The following is a 25,925-nucleotide window of genomic DNA, read 5'->3' on the forward strand; positions in this document are numbered from 1 at the left end:
AAGATGTTTTATCTCACTTAATATTTACAAGAATTCTGTGAAGTGATGCAGAGGAACCCCTTCTTTTAGATGCCAGTCATGGCTAGTAGATGGCTCCTTGGAATGGCCAGTTCATTCTCCACTTGTGCAAATGAAATGCAGAGACATCTGTGTCAAAGCCATTTAGACCTCCTAATAAAGTCCATATTAGACATCTGACCAAAGCATTTATGAATTAATAATCACCATTTGATCAATCATACTTCAGATGCTTTTGTTTCAAACCCAAATTATTGTCACATTATACCTGCCTCCCCCTCCCCCCCGCAAAAAAAAAAAAAAAAAAAAAAAAAAAAAAAAAAAAAAAACACCTCTAGCTCAACCTAAGGGATTAAAGAACAAGTCAAAACAGTAATATGTGGAAGTGGTTACCTACAAATGACTCACTACTGACTATAATAAAGGAGTTTTTCCCATCACTGACAAACTGAAATTGAAAGATGCTAAGAGAGGCTCTCCAGCCTGCACCACAGACAATAACCATGGGTTCCTTATTATAATGATAACCCACACTGTTCTCAGCCTGGTAATCTGTGCAAAGTGGCTCAACACTACCAAACAGTAGAGAACAAGAGGCTAGAGAGTCATGATTTCCCCCCAAAAGCCACAAGAATTACTTGCAATATGTCACCAAATTATAAAAATAGGCACTAAATAAAAATAAATGGCTTAAGTTGTGTAAGTCATGTTATACCATGCTAACAACAGTGGGAAGGGGCAAAATTTTCCATTTCCAGCTATCACTTTTTAACTTTCTAAAACTTAACAAATACTAACCTTTCATAAATGTTAGTCTGTAAGCAATTCATCTGGGTTAAAGGAATACATAAATTAATAAACTTATAATAGCTTACTGTCTAATATGAAGTCAATAATGCCAAGTTTTTAAAAAATCTTGACAATCTCTAGTTTTTTTAAGGAGGCTATATAATTTTGAAGTAAATTTTATTAAGAAAAAACACCCAGATTATTTTGTAATTTCCTAAAAACAAAACAGGTCCAATGACACACCAACTGAGACAAAATATCTGATACAGTTTGGATTTGTGTCACCGTCCAAATCTCATGTTGAATTGTAATTCCTAATGTTGGAGGAGAGGCTTGGTGGGAGGTAACTGAATCACAGCAGTAGACTTTCCCCTTGCTTATGATAGCAAATGAGTTTTCAGAACATCTGATTGTTCAAAAGTGTGTAGCAACTTCCCTTTCTCTCTCTTTCTTCTGCTCCAGCCATGTAAGATGTGCCTGCTACCCCTTCACTTTCCACCATGATTATAAATCTGAGGTCTCCCCAACCATGCTTCCTGTATAGCCTGAAGAACTGTGAGCTATTAAACCACTTTTTTAAATAAATTAGCCAGTCTCAGGTATTTCTTTAGAGCAGTGTGGGAATAGACTAAACCAATGTCCAATGATAATATCTACCAATTCTTAATGCATGTCATTGCAGCATTGCTGTCAAGAGACTTGAGATAATATTTCCCCTAAAGCAGAGGTTCTCAAGCTTCAATGTGTAGAATTATCTGGCAAGTGTGTTAAAATGCAGATTCCTTCACCCAATACAACCTTCCAAAATGATGGGGCCAAGGAATATGAATATTGATGAACATCCCAAGTGATTCTGATGCACAGTTCCTGACCCCACTTTAAGAAATATTGCTCCCTAAAAGACAATGAAATAAGTATGTTTTGCCTTAATATTATAATGTGAATATAATGGTGTAAAAATTTTTAAAGCTGGTTGTGATTCTTACTTCTCTTCTTTTGATCTTTCTTTTGAAAATCAACAAACATTAAAAAAAGCTCATCATCACTGGTCATTAGAGAAATGAAAATCAAAACCACAATGAGATACCATCTCACACCAGTTAGAATGGCAATCATTGAAAAGTCAGGAAACAACAGATGCTGGAGAGGATATGGAGAAAGAAGAACATTTTTACACTGTTGGTGAAAGTGTAAATTAGTTCAACCATTGTGAAAGACAGTGTGGTGATTCCCCAAGGATCTAGAACTAGAAATACCATTTGACCCAGCAAGCCCATTACTGAGTATATATCCAAAGGATTATAAATCACTCTACTCTAAAGATCCATGCACACATATGTTTATTACAGCACTGTTCACAATAGCAAAGACCTGGAACCAACCCAAATGCCCATCAATGATGGACTGGATATAGAAAATGTAGCACATATACACCACAGAATACTATGCAGCCATAAAAAAGAATGAGTTCATGTCCTTTGCAGGGACATAGATGAAGCTGGAAGCCATCATTCTCAGCAAAGTAACACAGGAATAGAAAACCAAACACTGTGTGTTCTCACTCGTAAGTGGGAGTTGAACAATGAGAACACATGTACACTAGGAGGGGACTATCACACACCAGGGGCCTGTCAGGAGGTGGGGCACTAGGGGAAGGATGGCATTAGGGGAAATACCTAAGATAGATGACCTAAGGTTGATGGGTACAACAAACTACCATAGCATGTGTATACCTATGTAACAAACCTGTATGTTCTACACATATATCCCAGATCTTAAAGTATAATTATTTTTTAAAATCTTTAAATCTTAAAAAAAAGAAACAACCACTATATAAATGGCAAAACACATGAACATCCCAAAAAGAAGAACATGTGGGCCCTGAGTTAGTAAACATTTGTTTATTCAAATGAAATTTACTACAAATTTCTTTTCTTTCAACCCCTTCAGCAGCCTACCAAACCTAACAGTAAAGAAAATTTTCAAAACATGATTTAAAAAGATCCCAGTCTCAATGCAAGGAAAAAAGCCATGTTGATTCAGATAATCTAAAGAGCATTACACTGGAAATCAATTAAAGATAGTATGTAAAATATATGTAGATGATTGGAAAAGCACATGGTAGTATTATTTCAAATGCAAGGGGAAAAAACATGTTGATTCAGATAATCCAAAGAGCATTTCACAGGAAATCAATTAAACACAGTATATAAAATATATTAGATGATTGCCGGGCTCGGTGGCTCAAGCCTGTAATCCCAGCACTTTGGGAGGCCGAGGCAGGTGGATCACAAGGTTGAGAGATCGAGACCATCCTGGTGAACATGGTGAAACCCCATCTCTACTAAAAATACAAAAAATTAGCTGCGCATGGTGGCACGTGCCTGTAATCCCAGCTACTCAGGAGGCTGAGGCAGGAGAATTGCTTGAACCCAGGAGGCGGAGGTTGCAGTGAGCCGAGATCACGCCATTGCACTCCAGCCTGGGTAACAAGAGCGAAACGCTGTCTCAAAATAAATAAATAAATATATATATATATATATATATATATATATATATATATATATATTAGATGATTGAAAAAGCACACAGTAATATCAAAAATACTTGTTAAACAAAGTTTCTAGGAAAGAAAAAGCAATTTTCACAAATCGGGAATTTTAATGAAGATGTTTTCCAGTGTTTGAAGAGATAAAGGAAATATTAAAAACAAAAAACATTAAAACAAATATTGTTCATATGTTTCAGAAGTTATTATTCACAACTGACTGTTCAGCAATGGCATTCAAATTGCTTTAAATTTAAGTAGCCTTCTCATGGTATTGGGTATATCAAACTTACTCCAATCTTTGGGCATTTGTGTGCCTTGTTGCTTTCCCCTGGAATCTTCCTTAACTTTGAACCCAACCCACCTATCAAAGTACAGATCAAACTCCATGTCATCCTTGAAGCACCACTTACTATACCGGACCTCACTATCATGCTAACTTCCAAACTACACATCAAAGCACTTAATCATAACCATATAATTTGTCATTTAATAATATACTAGAATAAAAATATTCATTACTCTTTTGCATGTAATTGTCATATTTGTAACTAAAGTTTAACTCTTAAAGGATTTCAGGACTTCATGCTTCTTCTATAGGCTTCCAGAGCACACAACAAAATTATGTAAGTGTGGACTAACAAAATTGAAACAACCACTCATCAAATCTGTCAAAAATAATCTGCAGGCTGGCACAGTGACTCCCACCTGTAATCCCAGCACGCTGGGAAGTCAAGGCAGGAGGATCACTTGAACCTAGGAGATTGAAACCAGCCTAAGCAACATAGTGAGACCCCATCCCTACAAATAATTTAAAAATTAGCTGGGTGTGGTAGTAGTGCACACTTGTGGTCCCAGCTACTTGGGAGGGTGAGGGGAGAGAATCGCTTGACCCTAGGAGGTCAAGGCCACAGTAAGCTGTGATTGGTCCACTGCACTCCAGCCTGGGCAACAGAGCCAGACTCTGTCTCTCAAAAAAAAAAAAAAAAAAAAAAAATCAAACATTAGGCTAAGAGTAAATATTTGCTCCAACAATGACAGGATTGCTTAAGCAAAACATTTAGAACTGAGATACTAAAACATAAGGAATTGATGATATGTCTACACAGTGGAATTCCACACAGCCATTAAAATAAACATATCTATTGAACATACTGTGGTTTACAGTGATTAATAACTATAGGCAACCTAGTTATTCTAACTGTAGGAATGATTTTAGGGCATTATGGTTTTATCCATGTAATGGAATAATTTGAAACTACTGAAAATCATATTTTTGCAGAAAATTTAATGAAATGTTGAAATATTCATAATGTATTATTAGTAAAAAGTATATTAATCAAATTAATATACTTTTTATTTTAAATTTTTGGATATATATAATAGTTGTATATATGCATGGGGTACATGTGATATTTTGATACAAGCATACAATGTGCAATGATCAAATCTGGAGAACTAAAATATCCATCAACTTCATCAGCAGATAAGTGAATTTTTTAAATGTAGTGCATATACACAATGGAATATTATTCTATCATAAAAAAATAGTAAAATTATGTTATTTGCAACAACATGGATGGAACTGGAGGACATTATGTTAAGTGAAATCAGCCAGGTACAGGAAGACAAATGTCACATGTTCTCACTCATTTGTGAGAATAGAACAGTGGTTACCAGAAGCCAGGAAGGCTAGTGGTGGAGGGAAATAAAGAGGAGTTTGTTGATGAGTATGAAAATACAGTTAGACAGAAAGAATAAGATCTACTATTTGCTAGCACATTATACATTGTTAAAAAACATTATGTATAGAAGAAAACACATCATAATACACAACAAAATGTTAATGGTCCTATGAGTATTAGGATAATAGATAATTTTATTTTCTTTTTGAAGTCCTCAAGTGGCCTGGTAGCACAGAAGTGGCCTGTTAACACAGTTGGTTAAGGTGTAGGGCCTGCCAACTGCAAGGCTGCTGGTTCAAATCCCTGGAGGAGTCAGCCTTGAGTTAGAGAAGTCCTCTATATTTTGTAAATATCCTATCACAAATAACACTTTTAATCAGAAAATCAATTTCATCTTCACATTTAAATATAAGTATCATAGAAGTCATAGAAATAATTTATCCACAAGGAAGGATGTATTAAATTAAAAGAGGATATACTGTAGTATTTAGAGTTTAGCACCAATTATTTATAGGTGTGCATAAGTGTAAAATAGTAAAGATTTGCTCCAACATACACAAACTGGAAAGGTATATCAAAATATTTATAGTGATTCCTAAATGGTGGTAAGACGGTTGGTAATTTTCATTTCCTTTTTGCTTATCTGTGTTTTCTAATTCATCTTCCATAAACATATTACTCACGTAGTAAAGAAAAACAAAAGTTATTTTATACATAGATGCATAAGAGAAACAGAATAGTAATTTAAAAGAATGGAGTTTGGCCTTCTTGAAGATGTCAAGATACTGAGTATATTATAGTTTCCCTGCATCAAACTCAGAAAAAATAAACAAGCTTTCTTTCCTTGGCATTTCTACAGTTAAAGGATCTCAAATATTATTTCTAATAAATCTAATTATTAAAAAATTAGTCTTCATGTAAGCTAAAATCTAGAGATTTATTGCTATGGTTTGAATGTATGTCTCACCATAATTCACAAATCAAAGCCTAAGAGTTAATCACTTTAGGAGGTGATTAAGTTATGATGACCTCGCCCTCATGAATGGGATTAACAATCTTACACAAGTGCTGAAAGTAAACAGGTCCTTTTTGCTCTTCCACGCTTCCACCTCATGTGGACACAGTTTGTTGACCCTGTCTAGGTATGCAGCAACAAGGTATCATCTTGGAAGCAGAGACCAAGTTTTCACCAGACAACAATCTGCTGGTGCCTTGATCTTAGACTTCCCAGCCTCCAGGACTGTTAGAAATAAATGTGTATTATTTATGAATTACCCAATCAACGATATTTTGTTCTTAGCAGCAGTAGTGGACTAAGACACTAATTACAACACATTTTTTTCCATTTTTCTCTCAAACGATACATATCAATCTATTTCCTCTTCCATGTGAGAGTTGTTCAAATATCTTAAAGAAGATATCAAATTCTGTTTCTAGGTAAAACTCCAGCACTTTCTAAACCCATTTCTCATTTGCAATGATTTCCAGACCCTTCATCACCCTCCTCTGACGTATTTTTCTCTAAATGTCATTCTAAAAATATGTCACCAACAACTAAATACCAAGTTCTACATCTTCCCTTTCAGCAGGGAAAAAACAAAACAAACAAAAAAAAACAATACTCAGCAAGATTGTTTCCTCCATGTCACATGGGTAGGACCAATAGAGCTAAAATCTAAGTGCAGGTTTTCTGACACCAAATCCAATGTTTTTTCTATTCCATAGGTCTATAGTTTTTTTTTAAGTCACTCTCAACAGTAGAAGATGCCAATCATGACACTACCTTCTAAATCTTTTTGTTTCCATCCATTTCCAGAAAGGAGATTTATCTACATTTGAGGGAGAAATTACACTTTACTATTCACCTTAATCCAAGAATTATCAAGAAGTAACTTGTATTATTTATGTATTGCTGTATAAGAAATAATCTCAAAACAAAGTGCTTAAAACAATAATCATTTATTATTATTTATTATTGAAAGAGAGAGTCTCGCTTCATTGCCAGGCACCAGGCTGGAGTGCAGTGATGCAATCTCAGCTCACTGCAACCTCTGCCTCCTGGGTTCAAGCAATTCTCCTGCCTCAGTCTCCCAAGGAGCTGGGACTACTGGCATGTGCCACCACGCCCAGCTAATTTTTGTATTTTTAGTAGAGGCAGGGTTTCACCATGTTGGTCAGTATGGTCTCCATCTCTTGACCTCGTGATCCGCCCACCTCGGCCTCCCAAAGTGTTGGGATTACAGACTGAGCCACCGCACCCAGCCTCATTTATTATTCTTAATGATATCTGTAGGTCAGGAATTTGGGAACATCTGGGCTGGGTGGTTCTGTCTCAAAGTCTCCCGTGAGGTTACAGTTAACTCAGTGGCTAAGGCTAAAGTCATCTCAAAGGCTTCTTTACTCACAATTAAGGTACTTGGGCTGGGAACATTTTAAGAGCTCTGGGCTGGGATAACTAGGGTTTCTTGGACATCTTCCTCTATCTCTACATGACCTCTCTGCATGGTCTCTTCTCTCCAGCATGTTAGTTTCAGAATATCTAAACTTCGTTCTTATGTGATGTATCAGAGATCCAAAGGTGCATGTCCCAGAGACAGCAAGATGAAAGCTCTACCACTGTTTCTAACTCAGCATGGGAAATCACGCTGTATATAACTGTCACTGCATTCTATTCAATAGTGAGTCACCAAGCCTTGCCGATAGTCAAGGGAATGGGAATCAGACTCTGCCTTTTTATAGGATAGAGTTATGATTATATCCTCAAATAGTTGCTACGAGAAATGAATCATGTATAAAGCACTTAGTATAATGCCTAGCATGTAAGTACTCAATAAATGATAGCTACTCTTATTATTAAATATAAATGTCCTTTGTCCAATTACACTTTGTTTCATTTTTTTGATATTGAAAATACAGTCATGATAACCACTGGCACCATTTTTAAGTTTTTATATATACTTTTTTATCTAAGTAGAATAATAAACACTAAACTACATTACTTTCTTCATTATCAATGTTCTTCTCAAACTAATTTCATTGAGATCTGGCTTCTCACAAAGCTACAGGAACTTCAGCATTTATAATTTGCTTTCTCTAGAAATACTATCAATTCTTATTTATCCTATCTGCATATGGATTCTCTCCACTGTGTCCAGGAGCAGCTACAGTACACTACCACTCTGATTCAGCTGGATTGCCAACCACACCTAGACAAGGAATGTGGATGAGCAGCCATACTGCAAGCACAGGAGAGCAGTGGGCTGGGGTTGCAAAAGTCAGATCAGATGTCAGGGATTAAGAGCCAGAAAGCATAGGTCAGGAGTTGAGTCTTGCCTATATAATGAAATTGAAACCCATGTACAGGTGGAAGTCACTGCAGTTGGAAGAAATGACTCAAAAATGGTATAAGTAGCTGCAAGAATCAACTACCCTACCTGCTGCCCAGTCTAACTGTAGGAACAGAATATTATTCACTTATACCCTTTCCTGTACCCAGTAGCAAGAATGAATTAAATGTATTCATTCTTATTGCATCGTATGTTGTCAGTTTTGTTTTGTTTTTCGTTTTAGTTGTAGCCTCTCCAGTTACAGTCTTATCCTCAACTGAGTACGCCCTCCCCATAGAGAAGGCTTATTGACATATGCGATCATAGATTTGCCCCAGGTTTCTGACAGCACTCAATCTACAACAAACTTCTCTTTCCTTAGACCCTACCCAAAATCAATAAAAGAAAGCCCAAACCCTAAAATAGGTTCAATCTAACACTCTCTTACTAAGACGTTCTATAGTTCACTATGGCATATATTCTCCCTCAACAAAAATGAGTAATACACTTAATTTGTTCAGCTACAGATATGTTTTTTGACTGGAAGGAATTAAGGGGCTACAATTTATGTAAAGAAGCTAAAAACAACAGCAAAAATAACCAAAAGTCATTTATGTTTTAAATTACCATGGACTGGCAACTCAACCACATTAGCGATTAATCTTCCCTGCCAGGTCACCTGGCTCCCACCACTATACCCCATCCTTCCTTGGTATGCAGTGCATTTATACATTTAAAGTTTCAATTAAATGTCCAAATTATGTTATATAAGTTACACATATACATATATGTTTAATATATTAACTTATACCATAGACAACATATATAACATTTTTTCTGATTCTCCACTTTAAACAACTTTTTTTTTCTTTTGATGATCCAAAACTACTTGCCAACTGCGCTATATAAGACACCTTCTACTACAGTGTTATCGATTGCCAGAAAAGATTTAGGTTCCAATAACTTCTTGCTAACAAGGGAAATCTAACCTTTTTAATATACTGAAGACTAAATTGCAAACATTTATAGGTTCTTTCTCAGAGAAAAAAAGTACGTTTTTCTCTAATGTGACATACTCTAATGAAAAGAATTGGGTTAAAGAAGCATATATAAATTAAAATGCTCTATTTGGTTCTAATTGCCAATAGATTATTTATGACAAAACTATCATTTTTTGAATAATAGTGAAACAAAGTGTATTCTTTTTTATTTTATTAAAACTGATGTCTGCTAGTATATTAGATTTATATAACATTCTCAAAATTGAAATAACATGCTACTTATCACTATTACTATGCTGTTTAATAACAATAAAATTATTCACAGATGTGTCAGAAAATAGATTTGTTACCAATATTTGCTAAAGTGTCACGATTCCTAAAGCCAAAAAAAAAAAAGCTGTTATTTCCTAAATGTTATTTCAATTCGCAGAAAAAAAAATAAAAAATCCAAAAGTTTTTTGAATGGCCTCATTAACTTCCTATTTAATAAATGAAAGTAAATATAGTAAGATTAAATACAGAAATCCCCAAACCTGTCAAGACAGGCACGTAGAAAAGCCAAAAAGCCCTGCATTATCTATACACTACCAGCCTCACACACAGAATTTAAATCTCAAGATTCAAAGGTCTTTAAAATTTCAATTGTTCAATCCCATCTAGCACTTGAATTCCCTGTGTAAGAGAAGATGGAATAATAAAATAGTTAACAAAGTACAGGCACCCTGAGCAAGATTTTCCAGTTTAAATCCCAGCTTTTCCATTTCTCATCCATATAAGCTCACACAAGTTAGTTAACTTCTCTTTGCCTTAATTTCTTTGTCTGCAAAATGGGAATAATTATAGGGCAGTAAACAATGTATCTCTAAGAGTTATTATGGGAATTAAATGAATTAATAAAAACAAAACACTTAGAACAGTGCCATTACATAGTAAGTGATCATTAAATGGTTATGGTGGTTATTGCTACGACTTCCTTGACAAGTGACTATTTGGCCTCTCCTTAAACACCTTTAATAATAGAGGATTTAGCAGCTCCCAAAGTAGCCCATTCTATTTTTGGAGGGTTGTCCAAAATTCTTTATAGAAATATGAAACCTGTTTCAATCTTTATTTCTATTCCATGGAAACATTAAGCATGGCAGTTGTTCAATACATACTCACAGTTATGACAGTACCCTTCTATTTTCTCTTCATCTAAGAAAAATATCCCTTTTTCCTTCATTTCTTCTTCATAAGACACGTTTGGCTATTCCGAACATTCTCCTCTGAGTGTTTTCCAATTTGTTTCTCTCTCTCTATCTCTTGAACAGTAGTGCCCTAAACTCAATATACTCAATTCTGTCTGAACAACAAGAATTAAGACACACTATCACCTGCCTTAGAGATATCATCTTTTAAAGATATCATGCCATGAGACAGACAGTAAGCAGAGCTTTAAGGCGGGCCTGATAGTGAATCTCCCAGCAATTAAAGCAACATTCTATCAAGATTGAACTATTAGTCGGGCACAGTGTCTCATGACTGTAATCCCAGCACTTTGGGAGTCCAAAGCAGGCAAATCACTTGAAGGCAGGAGTTCGAGACCAGAAGCTCGAGACTAGCCTGGCCAACAGGGTGAAACCCCGTCTCCACCAAAAATATGAAAAATTAGCCAGGAGTGGTGGTGCACAACTGTAATCCCAGCTATTCAGAAGAGGCTAAGGCAGGAGAATCACTCGAACCCAGAAGGTGGAGGTTCCAGTAAGCCAAGATCCAGCCACTGCACTCCAGCCTAAGTGGCAGAGCAAGACTCCATCTAAAACAAACAAACAAACAGAAACAACATTCCACTATTGATTGGTTCATGTTCCTACCAACTCTAGACAGTCATTTTCATCTGGCAATTCTTTAGTACTCAAACTACCATATACATGATACTCAATCTAAACAACAGTATTAAGCTAGGTCAAATTGGCTCTCCTAATTTTCACCCTGAAGCCAAGAAAGTTAGAAGTGGCAAGACTAGTTATAGTTCAAATCTTTCTTATTCAAGCTGAGGAAATTTACGTCAGGAGATAGAAAGTGACTTCTGTAAGGTCACACAGCAAATCAGGGCAGAGATGAACATAGGCTTTCTAGGAGGTAACTTGTGTTCCCTGTAAGCACCCCAGAGAAAATACTTCCACTGAATAAAAGAATGTCTTTTCGACAGTTTAAGGCATTGAGAAATAAAGGGAGTGATTATGCAGAAGTTGGAGATGTTGGACAAATGCTTACAGGGCACATTTCTGTGCATGGAGAGTCTCAAATGATTCCATAAAGCTCTTCTTAAGAGGTAACTACTTACTCTAGTGTCAAGTCAGTCTTCCTCATTCTCTCCTCCTCCACAGTTGTTTTTTATTTTCTTCCCCATTTGAGTGACACCCATACTGTTTGTCATTGTTTTTGTAATAAGCAAAGTAACTAGTGTGCTTTAAATGAAAAGAAATAACTCATGGTATGCACTACATACCTCACAAATCTTAACATTAAAAAGTATCAGAGCCCTATCAAAGTTTGTCAAGTCCATTTGTTCCTTAATAGAGATGCAACTCTATTAACAGTTAAGTCCATTCAAGGCCCAGTCTGCCTAAAGAAGAGTCGAGAGAATAGATTGCCTTACGTGTCATTCATACTCAGGGCCACCCTGTGAGCTCAGCAATCTCCTCTCTTCACTAGATATTGCCCAGCAAAGCTCCCAATTTTGAGGACTTCACTGAAAGAACCTTCAAATTTTCTTCAAATATGTTAAATTTATACAATAGGCTACCAAGAAACTCTTTACACTTCAGAATATTTAAAATAACACCTCTAGCTCTCTGGTTTAAGGTCTTACAACTAGAACAAGTACAAAAAGACTAAAAATGATTCCACAGAGGTTATGTTACTTGTAAAACAATGATCTATCCATCCATGCACCCACCCACCTATCTCTATGTACATTTCCAGGGAAAGAGAAACTAGGCACAAAATGTTACCAATTTAACACAAGACAGCAAATAAGAAGTCTAATTGCCATCAGACGCTCACAATGTCTGGCATCTGTGAATTCCCCTACCTGAATACAATATACAGCCTCGGACTGATGACTCAACTACAATCACAGAGCCCATATCTTCTCTCTGGAAAGAAAAAATTCTCTCAATTTTTATTTTTCCTTCTTAACTTCCAAATACTCAAAAACTTAGATTCACCCCTTGACCTACTGTGCCATCCAAGAGAACACTAGCCAAAAGGGGAGCCAAATTCTAACCTTACTTTAATTTAAGAAAGCAAAAGAAATAAACTATAATCAAATTATATCTGAAATATAGCAGTGAGAGAATAAAAATGAGAGAATCCTCTTTAGTGGAAGCATATACCAGGTATGAAATAAACTAATATAACTGAAAGTCAAATATTGATTCTGAACTCAAGAGAAATTTTCTCAATTTGCTCACAGATTATATTACTTTAATCCTGGCTAACTCAGTGCTTATGCAAAAAAAATTATAACTTGCCACCAGAACTGACAAAAAAATTGATAAATAAAAGTAATTGTCATATAAATATTTGAATTATTCATTTATAGGCAAATGAATCTCTTCTATTATACCACCATGATCTATCTGTGCTTGAATGAGGGCACATTTCCTCTCAAAAGTTTGAGATATTTGAGAATATTGTATTCTGAGTATTCTCAGTACATTAGGAGTAGAAACAAATCAGAGTTAAATTATAATGAAAGCAAAGTTTACCAAATAATTTTCAATCATTTTATTAAATAAGGTTTTCCATTTTCTAGGGTGCTAATGAAATACAAAGAAGATGAATGAAATGTATAAATATTCATTTCTAATTTCAGCCTGATTATAAAATTTTATTAGCAAAGGTTTGTAATTTATACTTTGGAATTTAGAATGTGGTTTACACAAAGATATATTATTGAACTCAATTTGCATTACTTATAAAACAATGCCTAGGGGTCATGAGAATGTCATAAAGGTTAACATCATAAAAAATACATACGGCATCACACTGAAAGCTGTATTAACCAAAGGAATAATAGCTTGAAGTTGCTCTTCTTTTAAAAGGCTACACTTCTCCTGTAAAGCAAGGAAACTTTTTTGCAGAGGACAATCCAAGAGTGGGATAATTTGCATATCAGGTAATTAATGCGTATTCATTATACGTGTTCAAGAAAGACTAGATATATTTGTGAAGGGAACTGAGTAGGGTCTTTCCTGCTTGATGCAGGTAGTTTGATACAATAATCAGAGACAGCCCTTTCAACCTGATCTTCAAATGAATGGTGCAAGTAGGATTCATTATGTTAAAGTTGCCTTTATGAAAAGCAACCTTCTCCAAATTAAAGAAGATAGATCTCAAGACGTGCAAACACAATCCTGGCTTCCTCCTCCCAAAGTAACATGCTGTCCATCACAGTTTTCACCATCTTAATCCTGCTGATCTAGAAGGACTTTGAGATTAATATTTCATTCTAATGACAATAAGTTCAAATTAGTCATATGAACAACTGCATGCTATATAATATATACATTATTTTCTACATGTTGCTTGGAAGCATTATGAGAAAAGTGCAGATTTCATTGTTCCAGTTATCATATTTCATTATAGTGATGTACCCAGAAGATAGGAAAGAAAAAATTGTAAAAAGGATTTCTGTACAAGAAAATATATATTAATCAGAACCATCTATAGACTGAAATTCACTCATAGAGTTCTGGTTTAATCAGAAAATTATTGATGTCCTGAGATTAGCTTCCATTGATTAATGCTGATCAATTTTAATAAAGGGTTTATTTTAAAAAACAAAGCTACACTTAAATGACATTCGAATCCATTAAGAAGAATAAAATCTGAGTAGAACAGTCCTGCTCAATCAGACTGTTCATGCTAGGCTAGATTATACTATATTTTTATTAGTAATCAAGTCTTATTTTAAATAATTATCAAAAAGCTACGTTTCCTGTGTCTGTAAATGCTATAGACTCAAAGCTACATTTTGGTCATATAGGAGTATTTGCATGGGGATAGTTGACAGAGAAAGCCAAACCACAGGAGCAGCCCTGACATTACTATGAGGTGTACACTAGCAGGACATAGGTAAAGTAAATGAAAACAAAATATCCATCAAACAAAGAAATATCACATAAAACTGAAGCAAACTAGAATATTGGCTGAATCCAAGAAAGTATAATCCTTATGAACATGCAGGAATATTGCGAATTTTAAGTGAATGCCAGTGATAGAGTTCATTAAGGGATTCATGTTTTAGTCAGTGCACTACAAATCCTAGTCACTGGATCTTATACAGACTGAATGGTTAAAATAAAAATAAACATGGCATGTCACATCTCCTTAAAGACATTCTGAATACACAATTTTATTACACTGAAAAATAAAAAGATACTAATGTCCAATGTTCCTTGATCTGTCAAAATACAAAAGAAATGCAAAAAGTCTTTGCACAGATGTAGCAAAGTACTAGATTTTAATATTTTGTCAGGGGCTCAATATGCAGCCCACATAATCACATGTTAATGACTGCAGTGTGTTAATCAGCATGCATACCTGATTCCTTCTTGCCCAAGGGGGAAAAAAAGCCAACTATTCCAGAGCATGTTAATGTCTCTACCTTTTTTTTTTTTTTTTTTTTTTTTTTTTTTTGAGACAGAGTCTTGCTCTGTTACCCAGGCTTGAGTGCAGTGGCACAATCAGTTCACTGCAACCTCTGCCTTCCCAGTTCAAGCAATTATCCTGCTGCAGCCTCCCAAGTAGTGGGACCACAGGCATGCACCACCACACCCAGCTAATTTTTGTATTTTTAGTAGAGATGAGGTTTCATCATGTTGCCAGGCTGATCTCAAACTCCTGACCTCAGGTGATCCACGTGCCTTGGCCTCCCAAAACCTTGGGATTATAGGTGTGAGCCACCACACTTGACCTAATGTCTCTACTTTTGATGAAGATTTTAATAATATGCTAGGCAAGAAAGAAAATTTTCCCAAAATTTATCCTTAGAAAGGCATATTATATCATTAAGAATCATGAAAAAATAATTTATATTTCCATAGAAATATTGAGATATTTCTAAGTATCATACCAGTAACCCTTTTGTTTTTTTTAAACAACTTAGATTTGGGGAACTTTTAAAAATACATACTTTTTAAAATGACAGTGTACATTGTCAGGGTGTGAAAACGTAAAGGTAATTAAAGTGTTAACACTATACAGCACTAGTTGTCTATTTCACCACCTACAGCAAGAGTTCTGCCAGATTCCATGCAATAAAATGTTTATATTTTTTAGTTCAAATTCTAAATAAATTTGTCATTAAATTTCAGAAATAGGTTAAAAAAGAGATAGTACTGCATGCAAATATAGTTTCAAAGTTATAGAAACTGGCCAGGTGTGGTGGCTCATGCCTGTAATCCCAGCACTTTGGGAGGCCGAGGTGGGCAGATTGCAAGGTCAGAAGATCGAGACCATTCTGGCTAACATGGTGAAACCCTGTCTCTATTAAAAATACAAAAATTAGTTGGGTGTGGTGGCGCATGCTTGTAGTCCTAGCTACTCGGTGGCTGAGGCAGGAGAATTGAACTCAGAAGGTGGAGGTTGCAGTGAGCTCTGATCGCAACACTGCACCCAGCCTGGTAGCAGAGTGAGATTCCGTCTCAAAAAAAAAAAAAAAAAAAAAAAAAACACACAAAGTTACAGAAACTGGAAAATCCCCCACAAGTCTTCCTATAAAATATTATTCAGTGACTCAAGGTAAGGATGGCCATTTTCACCTGTTAACAGAAATCTAGGCTTTACTAAAATTGAATGAATTTTCAAAATCCAAAAATAAGAGAAGTGATAACTAAATGTTTCCAGAACTCTAAACCTTACAGGCTTATGGACTTTTTTCCAGTGCTTCATAGACCAATCAGGTACCACAAAGGTATACATAAATCTTACCTTTGGAGTTATTACTATGACTATACACTAGTTAGGACAAAGTAAACTAGTGGGTTTCACTGCACTTACTAAAGTACAGTCTCAATAAAAGTGAGATAAATTTCATTTAGTGCCTACCACCTTAAATGACAAAATCTTACAAAAAAAAAAACTGGCAAAAATTCAAGTTTAAAAATTTTTTCAAAATAACAAGATTAGAAATCTTCTAAAAGTCTGTCACAAAAGCATGACTGAAGATTAGATCCTCACTAAAAATTCCTGGAGTGCTATCATGTAATGACAATAGCTCCATTCCCAGAAATGGTACAAAGTCCACACCAGCAATTTTATGACTCAAAGTGAAAAACAAAAAACACTCCAGAGCTGATTAGCAACTCCATTAGACAGAAAACTAGAGAAGCAGAGAGTAGAAATTGTTTGCAAGCAAGAAGACGTTTTATCCAATAGTTATTTATTATCTCAGCACACCTATCATTATTTTTTTTTCAATTACAACAAAGGGCATTATTGATATCTTTTATTTAAAGTGGAAACTTATTTTAAATCAAATTGTATATTTAGAAGACCCCATCATCTCAGCGCAAAATCTCCAGAAACTGATAAGCAACTTCAGCAAAGTCTCAGGATACAAAATCAATGTGCAAAAATCACAAGCACTCCTATACACCAATAACAGACAAATAGACAGCCAAATCATGAATGAACTCCCATTCACAATTGCTACAAAGAGAATAAAATATCTAGGAATACAACTAACAAAGGATGTAAAGGACCTCTTCAAGGAGAACTACAAACCAGTGCTCAAGGAAATGAGAGGACACAAACAGATAGAAAAACATTCCATGCTCATGTTTAAAAATTTTTTCAATACATAAAAATGGTCATACTGCCCATAGTAATTTATAGATTCAATGCTATCTGCATCAAGCTACCATTGACCTTCTTCAGAGAACTAGGAAAAAACACCTTAAACTTCATATGAAACCAAAAAAGAGCCTGCATAGCCAAGACAATCCTAAGCAAAAAGAACAAAGCTGTAGGCATCACACTACCTGACTTCAAACTATACTATAAGGCCACAGTAATTAAAACAGCATGGTACTGGTACCAAAACAGAGATATAGACCAATGGAGCAGAGCAGAGACCTCAGAAGTAATGCCACACATCTACAACCATCTGATCTTTGGCAAACCTGACAAAAATAAGCAATGGGGAAAGGATTCCCTGTTTAATAAATGGTGTTGGGGCAACTGGCTAGCCATGTGCAGAAGGCTGAAAATGAAACCCTTCCTTATACCTTTTACAAATATTAACTCCAGGTGGATTAAAAATCTAAACATAAGATCTAACATCATAAAAACTCTAGAAGAAAACCTTGTCAGTACCATTCAGGACATAGGCATAGGCAAGGACTTCATGACTAAAACACCAAAAAGCAACATCAACAAAAGCCAAAATAGACAAATAAGAACTATTTGTCTATTTAAAGACAAATAGTCTTTAACTTAAGAGCTTTTTTAAACTTAAGAGCTTCTGCACAGCAAAAGAAACAATCATTAGCGTGAACCAGAAACCAACAGAATGGGAAAAAAAATTTGCGATCTATCCATCTGACAAAGGCCTAATATCCAGAATCTACAAAGAACTAAAACAAATTTACGAGAAAAAACAAACAACCCCATCAAAAAGTGGGTGAAGGATATGAACAGATACTTTTCAAAAGAAGACATTTATGCGGCCAACAAACATATTTAAAAAATGCTCATCATCACTGGTCATTAAAGAAATGAAAATCAAAACCACAATGAGATACCATCCCATGCCAGTTAGAATGGCAATCATTTAAAAATCTGGAGACAACAGATGCTGGAGTGGATGTGGAGAAACAGGAACACTTTTACACTGTTGGTGAGAGTATAAATTAGTTCAACCATTGTGGAAGACAGTGTGGCGATTCCTCAAGGATCTAGAACTAGAAATATCATTTGACCCAGCAATCCCATTACTGGGTATATATCCAAAGGATTATAAATCATTCTACCAAAAGGACACATGCACACGAATGTTCATTGCAGCACAGTTTACAATAGCAAAGACCTGGAATCAACCCAAATGCCCATTGATGATAGACTGGACAGGGAAAATGTGGCACATATACATCATGGAGTCATAAAAAATGACGAGTTCATGTCCTTTGTAGGAACATGGATGAATCTGGAAACCATCATTCTCAGCAAACTGACGCAAGAACATAAAACCAAACACTGCATGTTCTCACTCATAGGCGGGTGTTGAACAATAAGAATACATGGACACAGGGGAGGAACATCACATAATAGGGTCTGTTGAGGGGTGGGATACTAGGGGAGGGATAGCAAGGGGTCGGGATATTGGGGAGGGATAACATTGGGAGAAATATCTAATGTAGTTGATGGGGGCATGAAGCAGAAAACCACCATGGTATATGTATACCTATGTAACAATCCTGCAAGCTCTGCACATTTACCCTAGAAATTAAAGTATAATTTTTTTACAAAAAAGAACATCTCTAGAAGATAAAATTTCCCTGGAGGAATTTAAGTACGTCTCTAAAATAAGGAGTTCTGATATTCCAGGGCTGAGCGTTCACTATCGTTATTTCTACCTAGTTAGACTGGTAGTTAAAAGCAAGATGTATATTTTTGCCTAAAACATATATCAATATAAGAATGCATGTAAGTGTACACATGTGCATGTGCGTAAGCTCCCACTTACAGTCATCACATTTGTACCTCATGACGGTATTGATGCCCTACCCACATATCCATGGCCTACCACAGAAGTCACCTGCTAACAGTTGCTTCTTAGGCAGAAAGTGTGTCTCTCACCTGGGGCCTTTCTCTGCCCAATAGCATTTCTGTTCCCTTCCCTCCTCTCCTTGGTCTCACCAACCCCATTTCGTATCATTCTTGACTAAGTTTTTGCCCACATGGACATTACTTAAAACATTCTCTCCACCCTTTGTATGAATTTTGTCTTCTTCAGAATCTCTGAGAACTCTCTAATAAATAGCATCCCTAACTGTTCACTCTGCATATCATCAAACTCTCATCTGCATTACTGCAGTGGTGTCCCTGTTTCTGATGTTCTCTCTCACAATCCACTCTCTACATAGTAGGCAATGTGATCTTTTAAAGACATAAATCAAATCATGTTACTCCCTTGCTTAAAATTTTCTAATGGCTTCTACTTAAACTTGAAAGAAAGTTTAAGCACCTCCCTGTAGCCTATGAGACTCCATAATATCTGTCATCTGCCTGCTTCCCTGATTTCATCTCATACCGTTCTCTGCCTCACCAGTCTCCCTGTTGTTTTCTGTTTCTCTGACATACAAACCAGAAGACTTTTGTACTTATTATACACTCTGGCTGGGTGTCTTCCCCAAATCTTTGCACAGTGATTCTCTTCTTATTCAAATTTCAGCTCAAAAGTCACCTCCTGGAAAAGACCTTCTCCAGTCTTTTAAAGGAGTTACTCTCTATCACATTTTCTTACTTAATTTTCTTGATAGTACTTATCATTGTCTGAAATTGTCCCACTCTATAAGACTTCTTTATTATCTGTCCTACTACGAGGCTCTAAGTTATATGATAACAGAGATCTTATCTTTATTATTCACAAGTTGGTCCTTGTGCCTGGAACTTTAGTAGGTACTATACACTCAGGTATCCAGTGGTAATAACGACTCCCTTCTAAATTATACTCTAAAGCAAAAGAAAAAAAGTAAGGAAGGGAAGGCTCAAAATAATGTGTACATCTCAATTTATCTGTTTGATACAATAAGTAGATATATATAATTTGCATCAAAAACTGTATAAAATTGGCAGACAAGTTCACTCACAATATATAAGTTTATCTGTCCTTTTTACAGTTGTAATATTCAGCAGATAATCATTACACACAATATCATATACAGGTCACAAAACATTATCACACAAATATTCCTCTCCATGCTTATTAACATCAAAAACAATAATATGCTGTATATTTTTCCACGAAAAAAATTATGTGAATTTATTCCAGCCTAATTAATCAGTCCTAATGAGAACGAAAACACATTTTAGTGGACAGTGTCAACATTTCTCTGCAAAAAAAAAGCTATTCGCACACTGGGTGCCATGATGAAAGTGGTAGTGGTTGTGGATAGAGAATATTTACAGTAACTTTCCAACCTTCAAATGGCCCTCACCAATTAACGTAGCACATTAAGTTTATAATTCAACAATTTGGTGTCTATGAAATCGGTAATTAGGATTAAAATCAGAATCTAAAAACCTTTTATCTCAAACTGGTCCTTGAAATCCTATTCTAAAAGTTCTATTCTCCTTCTTTGCTTATGCCATTACAAATTATTTTTCTTGTTTGAACTTGTGTGGTCTCATATTTTGTTGCAGTGCCATCTCAAAATAATCAGAATTTTTACATTTAAAGATTCTTTTTTTTTCTAATCAGGAAGTGGGAATTAGCAGAACTTCTTTGCTTTGTCTTTACGTTCTCTGACAGAAAAGTTCCTCTGTGGTCATGATATTTCAAAGTAAAACCCTTCCTGAAGCCAGGAGATAAGAAACTTTCAGGGCTTGTTTCTAACAGTTCATGAATGAGGGCCATAAGGGCCATCACAGATAGTAAATAACAATGGAAACCGTATAGTTACTGAGAAAAATTGTTGTTGTTATTTTTTAATTTTCTTTTAAATTTTATTTTTTCACAACTATTTTTGGGGACTCAATTATAATTACAGAATATGATCCATTAAAGAAAACTACTAATTTTACTTGATTTCATAAACATCCTTTTTGAATTCATATTTATTTTAAAGTAGAATGAGGTAAAACGATTACTAAATTTTACGTTAGTGCAGTCCTCCCACTTCAACACACATTCACACATACACACACAATACATATGTAGTTTTGCAGGTCTGCCCAAAAACCTAAAATCCTTCTATTGGTTTTTTTTCCTGTAAAGAAAAATTGGTTAGTGATGTGATATTAACAGTATAAATCATTACAGGTCTGATGTTACAATTGTTACACATTATTGAATCTATCCAGTGAAAAAGAAGCACAAAGGGAATTTCCAAATGCAGCTGCTATTTCCCATTTGTTAAATCCTTTTATTACACCATATAAGTACACAGCTGGGAAATACTATAGAGTGGGAGTTAAAACAAAATATTTTGGCTTCCAGTCATTCGGAATACACAAAGGCTCCAGTGCAAACCAATACTTGATAGCAAAGGAAAGTGAAAGTTTGAAAACATGTCTAGCAGGTATGATTTCTTTTACATTAATATATCACTTATTTGTACCATTAAACCACTTTACACTATCATAAATCACATGTAATATAAATTTGGTTGGAAAATTATTAATATATATTTTAAGATGAAATTTTAGATCATAAAAGTTTGAGAATAATGCACCAAAGCAACTTGGCACTTTTCAAGACACAAACAAAATTTTTCTTGGAAAAATAAGTATCGTGTTCTCAAGGAAATAAAATTTGAACTGTATTATTTCTCCTTCTACCCATATTTTCCAGTGTAGTTACTTTTATTTGTCAAAGCCAAAATATATCTTAAACCTATCCTTTCTCTCTAGCCACTCTTCCTTTACACTAAACCAAGCCCCTCATCTCTCACCTAAATTTCTGAAATAAACTCCCAATGGGTCTTCCTTCTTTCACTCTTGTCTCTCTCCCATCCATTTATTATATCACAGCCAGAATTTATCTGTCTGAAATGTTTTTGAATGCTTCAAATGTTTTTCAATGAACTAAGATCAAATCTCACATCCATAATGCTATCTCCAAGGTCCTGTTTGATACAGCCCCTACCAGTCTCTCCAACTATATCTTATGCTATATTCAACCTCAGTCATAACTCTCCAGTGACAAAGGCCATCTTTTACTTTGTAAAATTAAGCAGTAACTTCAAATACTTCATACATGCTGTTCTCTCTGCATTTTTACTATTCTTCCTCTCTACCTGGTTAGTTCTTACCATCCTTGGCTCAGTGAGGGCATTCCTAACTATGTATTCTAAATTAGGTTTGCCCCATTATGTTCTCACATAGCATTCTGTTCTTTCATCTCATACATAGCACATATCACAATTTTAATTATGTGTTTATGTGTATATTTATTTAATTTCTATTTCCTCTCCTAGACTATAAACTCCATGAAGGCATGAATCATGTCTGCTCTGTTCAGCACTAGTCAGGACCTAATAGAATGCTTGACACATAGTTGATACTCAATAAACATTTGCTGAAATAAAAATGAAACTTAGCTCCATTATCTTGCCAATAAGCAAGTAGCAGTGACTGGATATCTATTTCACTTTGGAGGTGTAAAATGAACAACTTAAGCTCAATCAGAAAAGCAGTCTCACTTTATTACCTTCTTCCTACTCAGGAAAAATAAATCTTCCAGTGAATTTAATTGTACAGTTTTGATCCCCTTCAAAACTAAAATTAGTCCAGAAACTATCTTTCAATCTTTTGCTTCTCACCTACTGCTCCAGAGCACTGGTTATGTCTGCAAAATTGTGTGGAAAAGAAAAATGTCTGCCTTCGTAAACTACTCAATTAAGTCTCTGAGACATAAAGCATTGAATAAGAATTTAATTATCTGTTATTAGTAGTAAAGGCATTATAAATATCACCTTGTTTATGTTATGAAATACAAATTTTCTCAGTGCCCACTTAAAATATTTTTTGTTAACAATTTTTGTTAGCCAAAAATTAAGAAATGCAAAACAGGATTTAAAACTTCTAATCTAATAAATTATATTAACATTTTAACCTCTTCTAGATGCTAAAAAGTTGAATATTTTTGCTTTAAACTAGATAATTAATGTCACTTACTATGGTTTCTGTTTTGATGGTTAGAGATGGAATTTAACATAGGAAAGCTGGCTAATATACTGCACGTATTTGATGTTGTTTCTACTTTTTGAGAAAACTCCAGTAGTCTGATTGAATGATTCTAACGAGGTTTGCATGCCCTTTTGAAATTAATATACAGGCATGTAAGCGAGAAAAGCCTTATTATAAATCAAGAATGATCATTAAAATTGATAAATACCTGAATTTTCTCATTGACAATGTAGTCAACATATTACCTCATGCACACATATTTGCTTAATTACATTTTTCAATATTAATACATAGGCATCCTTTATTTGATCATACTGATTTTGTGCTGTTACCAAGTTAATCACCTTAAATTCATGGGTTGATAGAATAAGATAACCAATCCTCCCACAAAAAAATCAATCAATAAAATATCTTTTCGCACATTGGCCTAATAATGAACATATATACACTAAATCACAAACCATTTTTCAAGTTTTTCCAGTTATTAGTATCTTAGTACTATGTACCTGGGAGTCATTTCATGATCTAAACACAAACAACTCTAAGGTCATCTATTTCCCTAAAACATCTATTTATAATGAGGACGTACTAAGGAATGCACTTAGTAGCAGTGGTCAGATTTTAAAAGCTCACCATTCTTTGCTGAGATGACAGAACGCTGTCCCAGTCAGCATCTTGTTGAATGGTATTGACAAGTGTTGGTAGCTCCTCAGAGTGAGGTTTGTTGTGCATTATGGGGTGCAGAGGCAGATGGGAGGCCACATGTTGATCACTGCTCTCTTCCTTTTCCCTTGAGGTCAAATCCTGGGTCATCGCATCCTCTCCATCAGCTGCACAGGCAAATGGAGAGGTGGCTTGCTTGGAAGACATTCTTCTGCAGAAGGAAAACAGAATGGATTAAAAATGGCTGTCAATAACAAAAGAGTAAACCATCCCTTGCATTTGACTAGTTCAGGAAAAAAGGAAAGTTATTTAACTTTAGAGATATTTATGGTCCACTCTAAACCCCTGAAAAAGAACTCAGCTTATGTGCCTTCCTTTCCCTCTTTGCTCTTAACTCAGCAAACCCCTTCCCAGTACTTACTGCATATTTTCTCTCTGACAATCCATTAATGATTTTTTTTTACAGAATAAGTTTCCATAATGGACAGAGTATGTATATATATTTTTTTCCTCCTAGTTTTCTTGACTAGATTATAAGCTTCTTGAGAGTATTTAAGGTGATAGCAATGAAAAAAAAATGAATGAATGAACTGGTAAATGAGTTAGTTTGCAAGATGATTTAAAAGCACAAATGTCCAACTTTCCCCTATGGTTTATGTAGGAACAAAAGAAGCATATGTAGGAAAATATAATCAGGAGAGTAAATAATTCATAATTAAAGTCCTAAGTAAATCTGATCCTGACTTCTTTGTTTACACCTTGTATTATGAGGGCTGGGCCTAGCACTACTTAGTGCCATCTAAAGCTTTTTAAAAGACCTTTAAAATGAGTCAACTGTAACTTAACTTTTAAATGACATACTGATTGAGTGGCTGATACTGTTAAATTAGTTTTAAGGCAATTTTGTAGTATTTGAATTGAGTATCTGAAATAGTTATGCCTCTATTTTATATTAGAAAGTACAAACAAGATTCAAAACATTTACTATAAAAATAGTAAAATGCCTACTGTGTATAATATTCAAAACCTCCAAAAACAATGCTGAACATTCATTTATATGCTCACAAATAAACATCGACTACACTCTGCATGACAAGGTCTCCGTTCTGTGCTCTCATATAAAATCAGAAAACCATGGCTATTAAGTGGAATTTCAAAATGTTTAGAATATCACTTTATCAAAATGAATTTCTTAGCAAAATGGTTAGAAAATAAAATGACTGAAACTTAACAACTTAACAGAGGCAATTGAATATTTTTTTCCAAAACTTTACATTGTTTTTGGTTTATTGCATCTTTAGCTCTAAAACTGCTGTGTAATGAAAGGAATAAAATCTCCACCTTAATTGCTATTTAACATTAATTGATTTCATACCATTTTTTTAAAAAATGCACAAATCAGTTAACATAGGAAACCACATGAGCATTTTTCAAATTAGCAAATCATTAACTTGCTAGTACTGTTTCTACAGACAAATAAATACTGATTAAAGGGTCTAGAAATCTGAGATTAACAGTTAAATTTACAAATCTGTCACATGCTTTCATGAATATTGCAGTGAAGGAAATATCAAGTGCAAAGAAAAATAATTAAGTTAATTCCAATTTAAACAGTAGTTTTTATGTAGCAGCCCATGTTTCACATAGGATTTAACAGCTAATGCTAAATTTCTCACAATTAATGAGGGGGCTCAGATTTAGTATCCTACAGTGAAAAAAATTAATATAAGATCAGCTAATCTAATTATGCACAGTTCTAAATAAAAGTATTACAAGCTTTTGAAGTGCTTTGAAACATATTAAAATGCTGATACCTACTTATAATAATCATTCTACAACTAGTAAAAATTATATCTATTAAATTTGATACTAGAAAATAAAATGGGGGAAAGGGAATGCAAAAGCATGCCTATGATTTGAGGAGAAATGAATTAAATGTTCTAAAGAGTGCTATATCAGTAAATCAGACAAATATATTCTTGACCAATTTATA

At 34.8% G+C, this 25,925-nt stretch overlaps 1 protein-coding gene across 33 annotated transcripts in view; it reads right to left on the reverse strand.

Moving 5' to 3' along the window:
- SOX6 (SRY-box transcription factor 6) overlaps positions 1 to 25,925 on the reverse strand; it is a 785,339-nt gene that overhangs the window by 360,976 nt on the left and 398,438 nt on the right. For all 33 annotated transcript variants that reach the window (XM_074401148.1, XM_074401147.1, XM_074401149.1 and 30 more), the window contains one exon: positions 23,903 to 24,143. In XM_074401148.1, the coding sequence (XP_074257249.1) occupies positions 23,903 to 24,139 (237 nt within the window). In that variant the 5' untranslated portion in view covers positions 24,140 to 24,143. The remainder of the gene's footprint in view (positions 1 to 23,902; positions 24,144 to 25,925) is intronic.

This window comes from Saimiri boliviensis, chromosome 6 (assembly GCF_048565385.1).
Source record: "Saimiri boliviensis isolate mSaiBol1 chromosome 6, mSaiBol1.pri, whole genome shotgun sequence".
NCBI classification, from domain to species: domain Eukaryota; kingdom Metazoa; phylum Chordata; class Mammalia; order Primates; family Cebidae; genus Saimiri; species Saimiri boliviensis.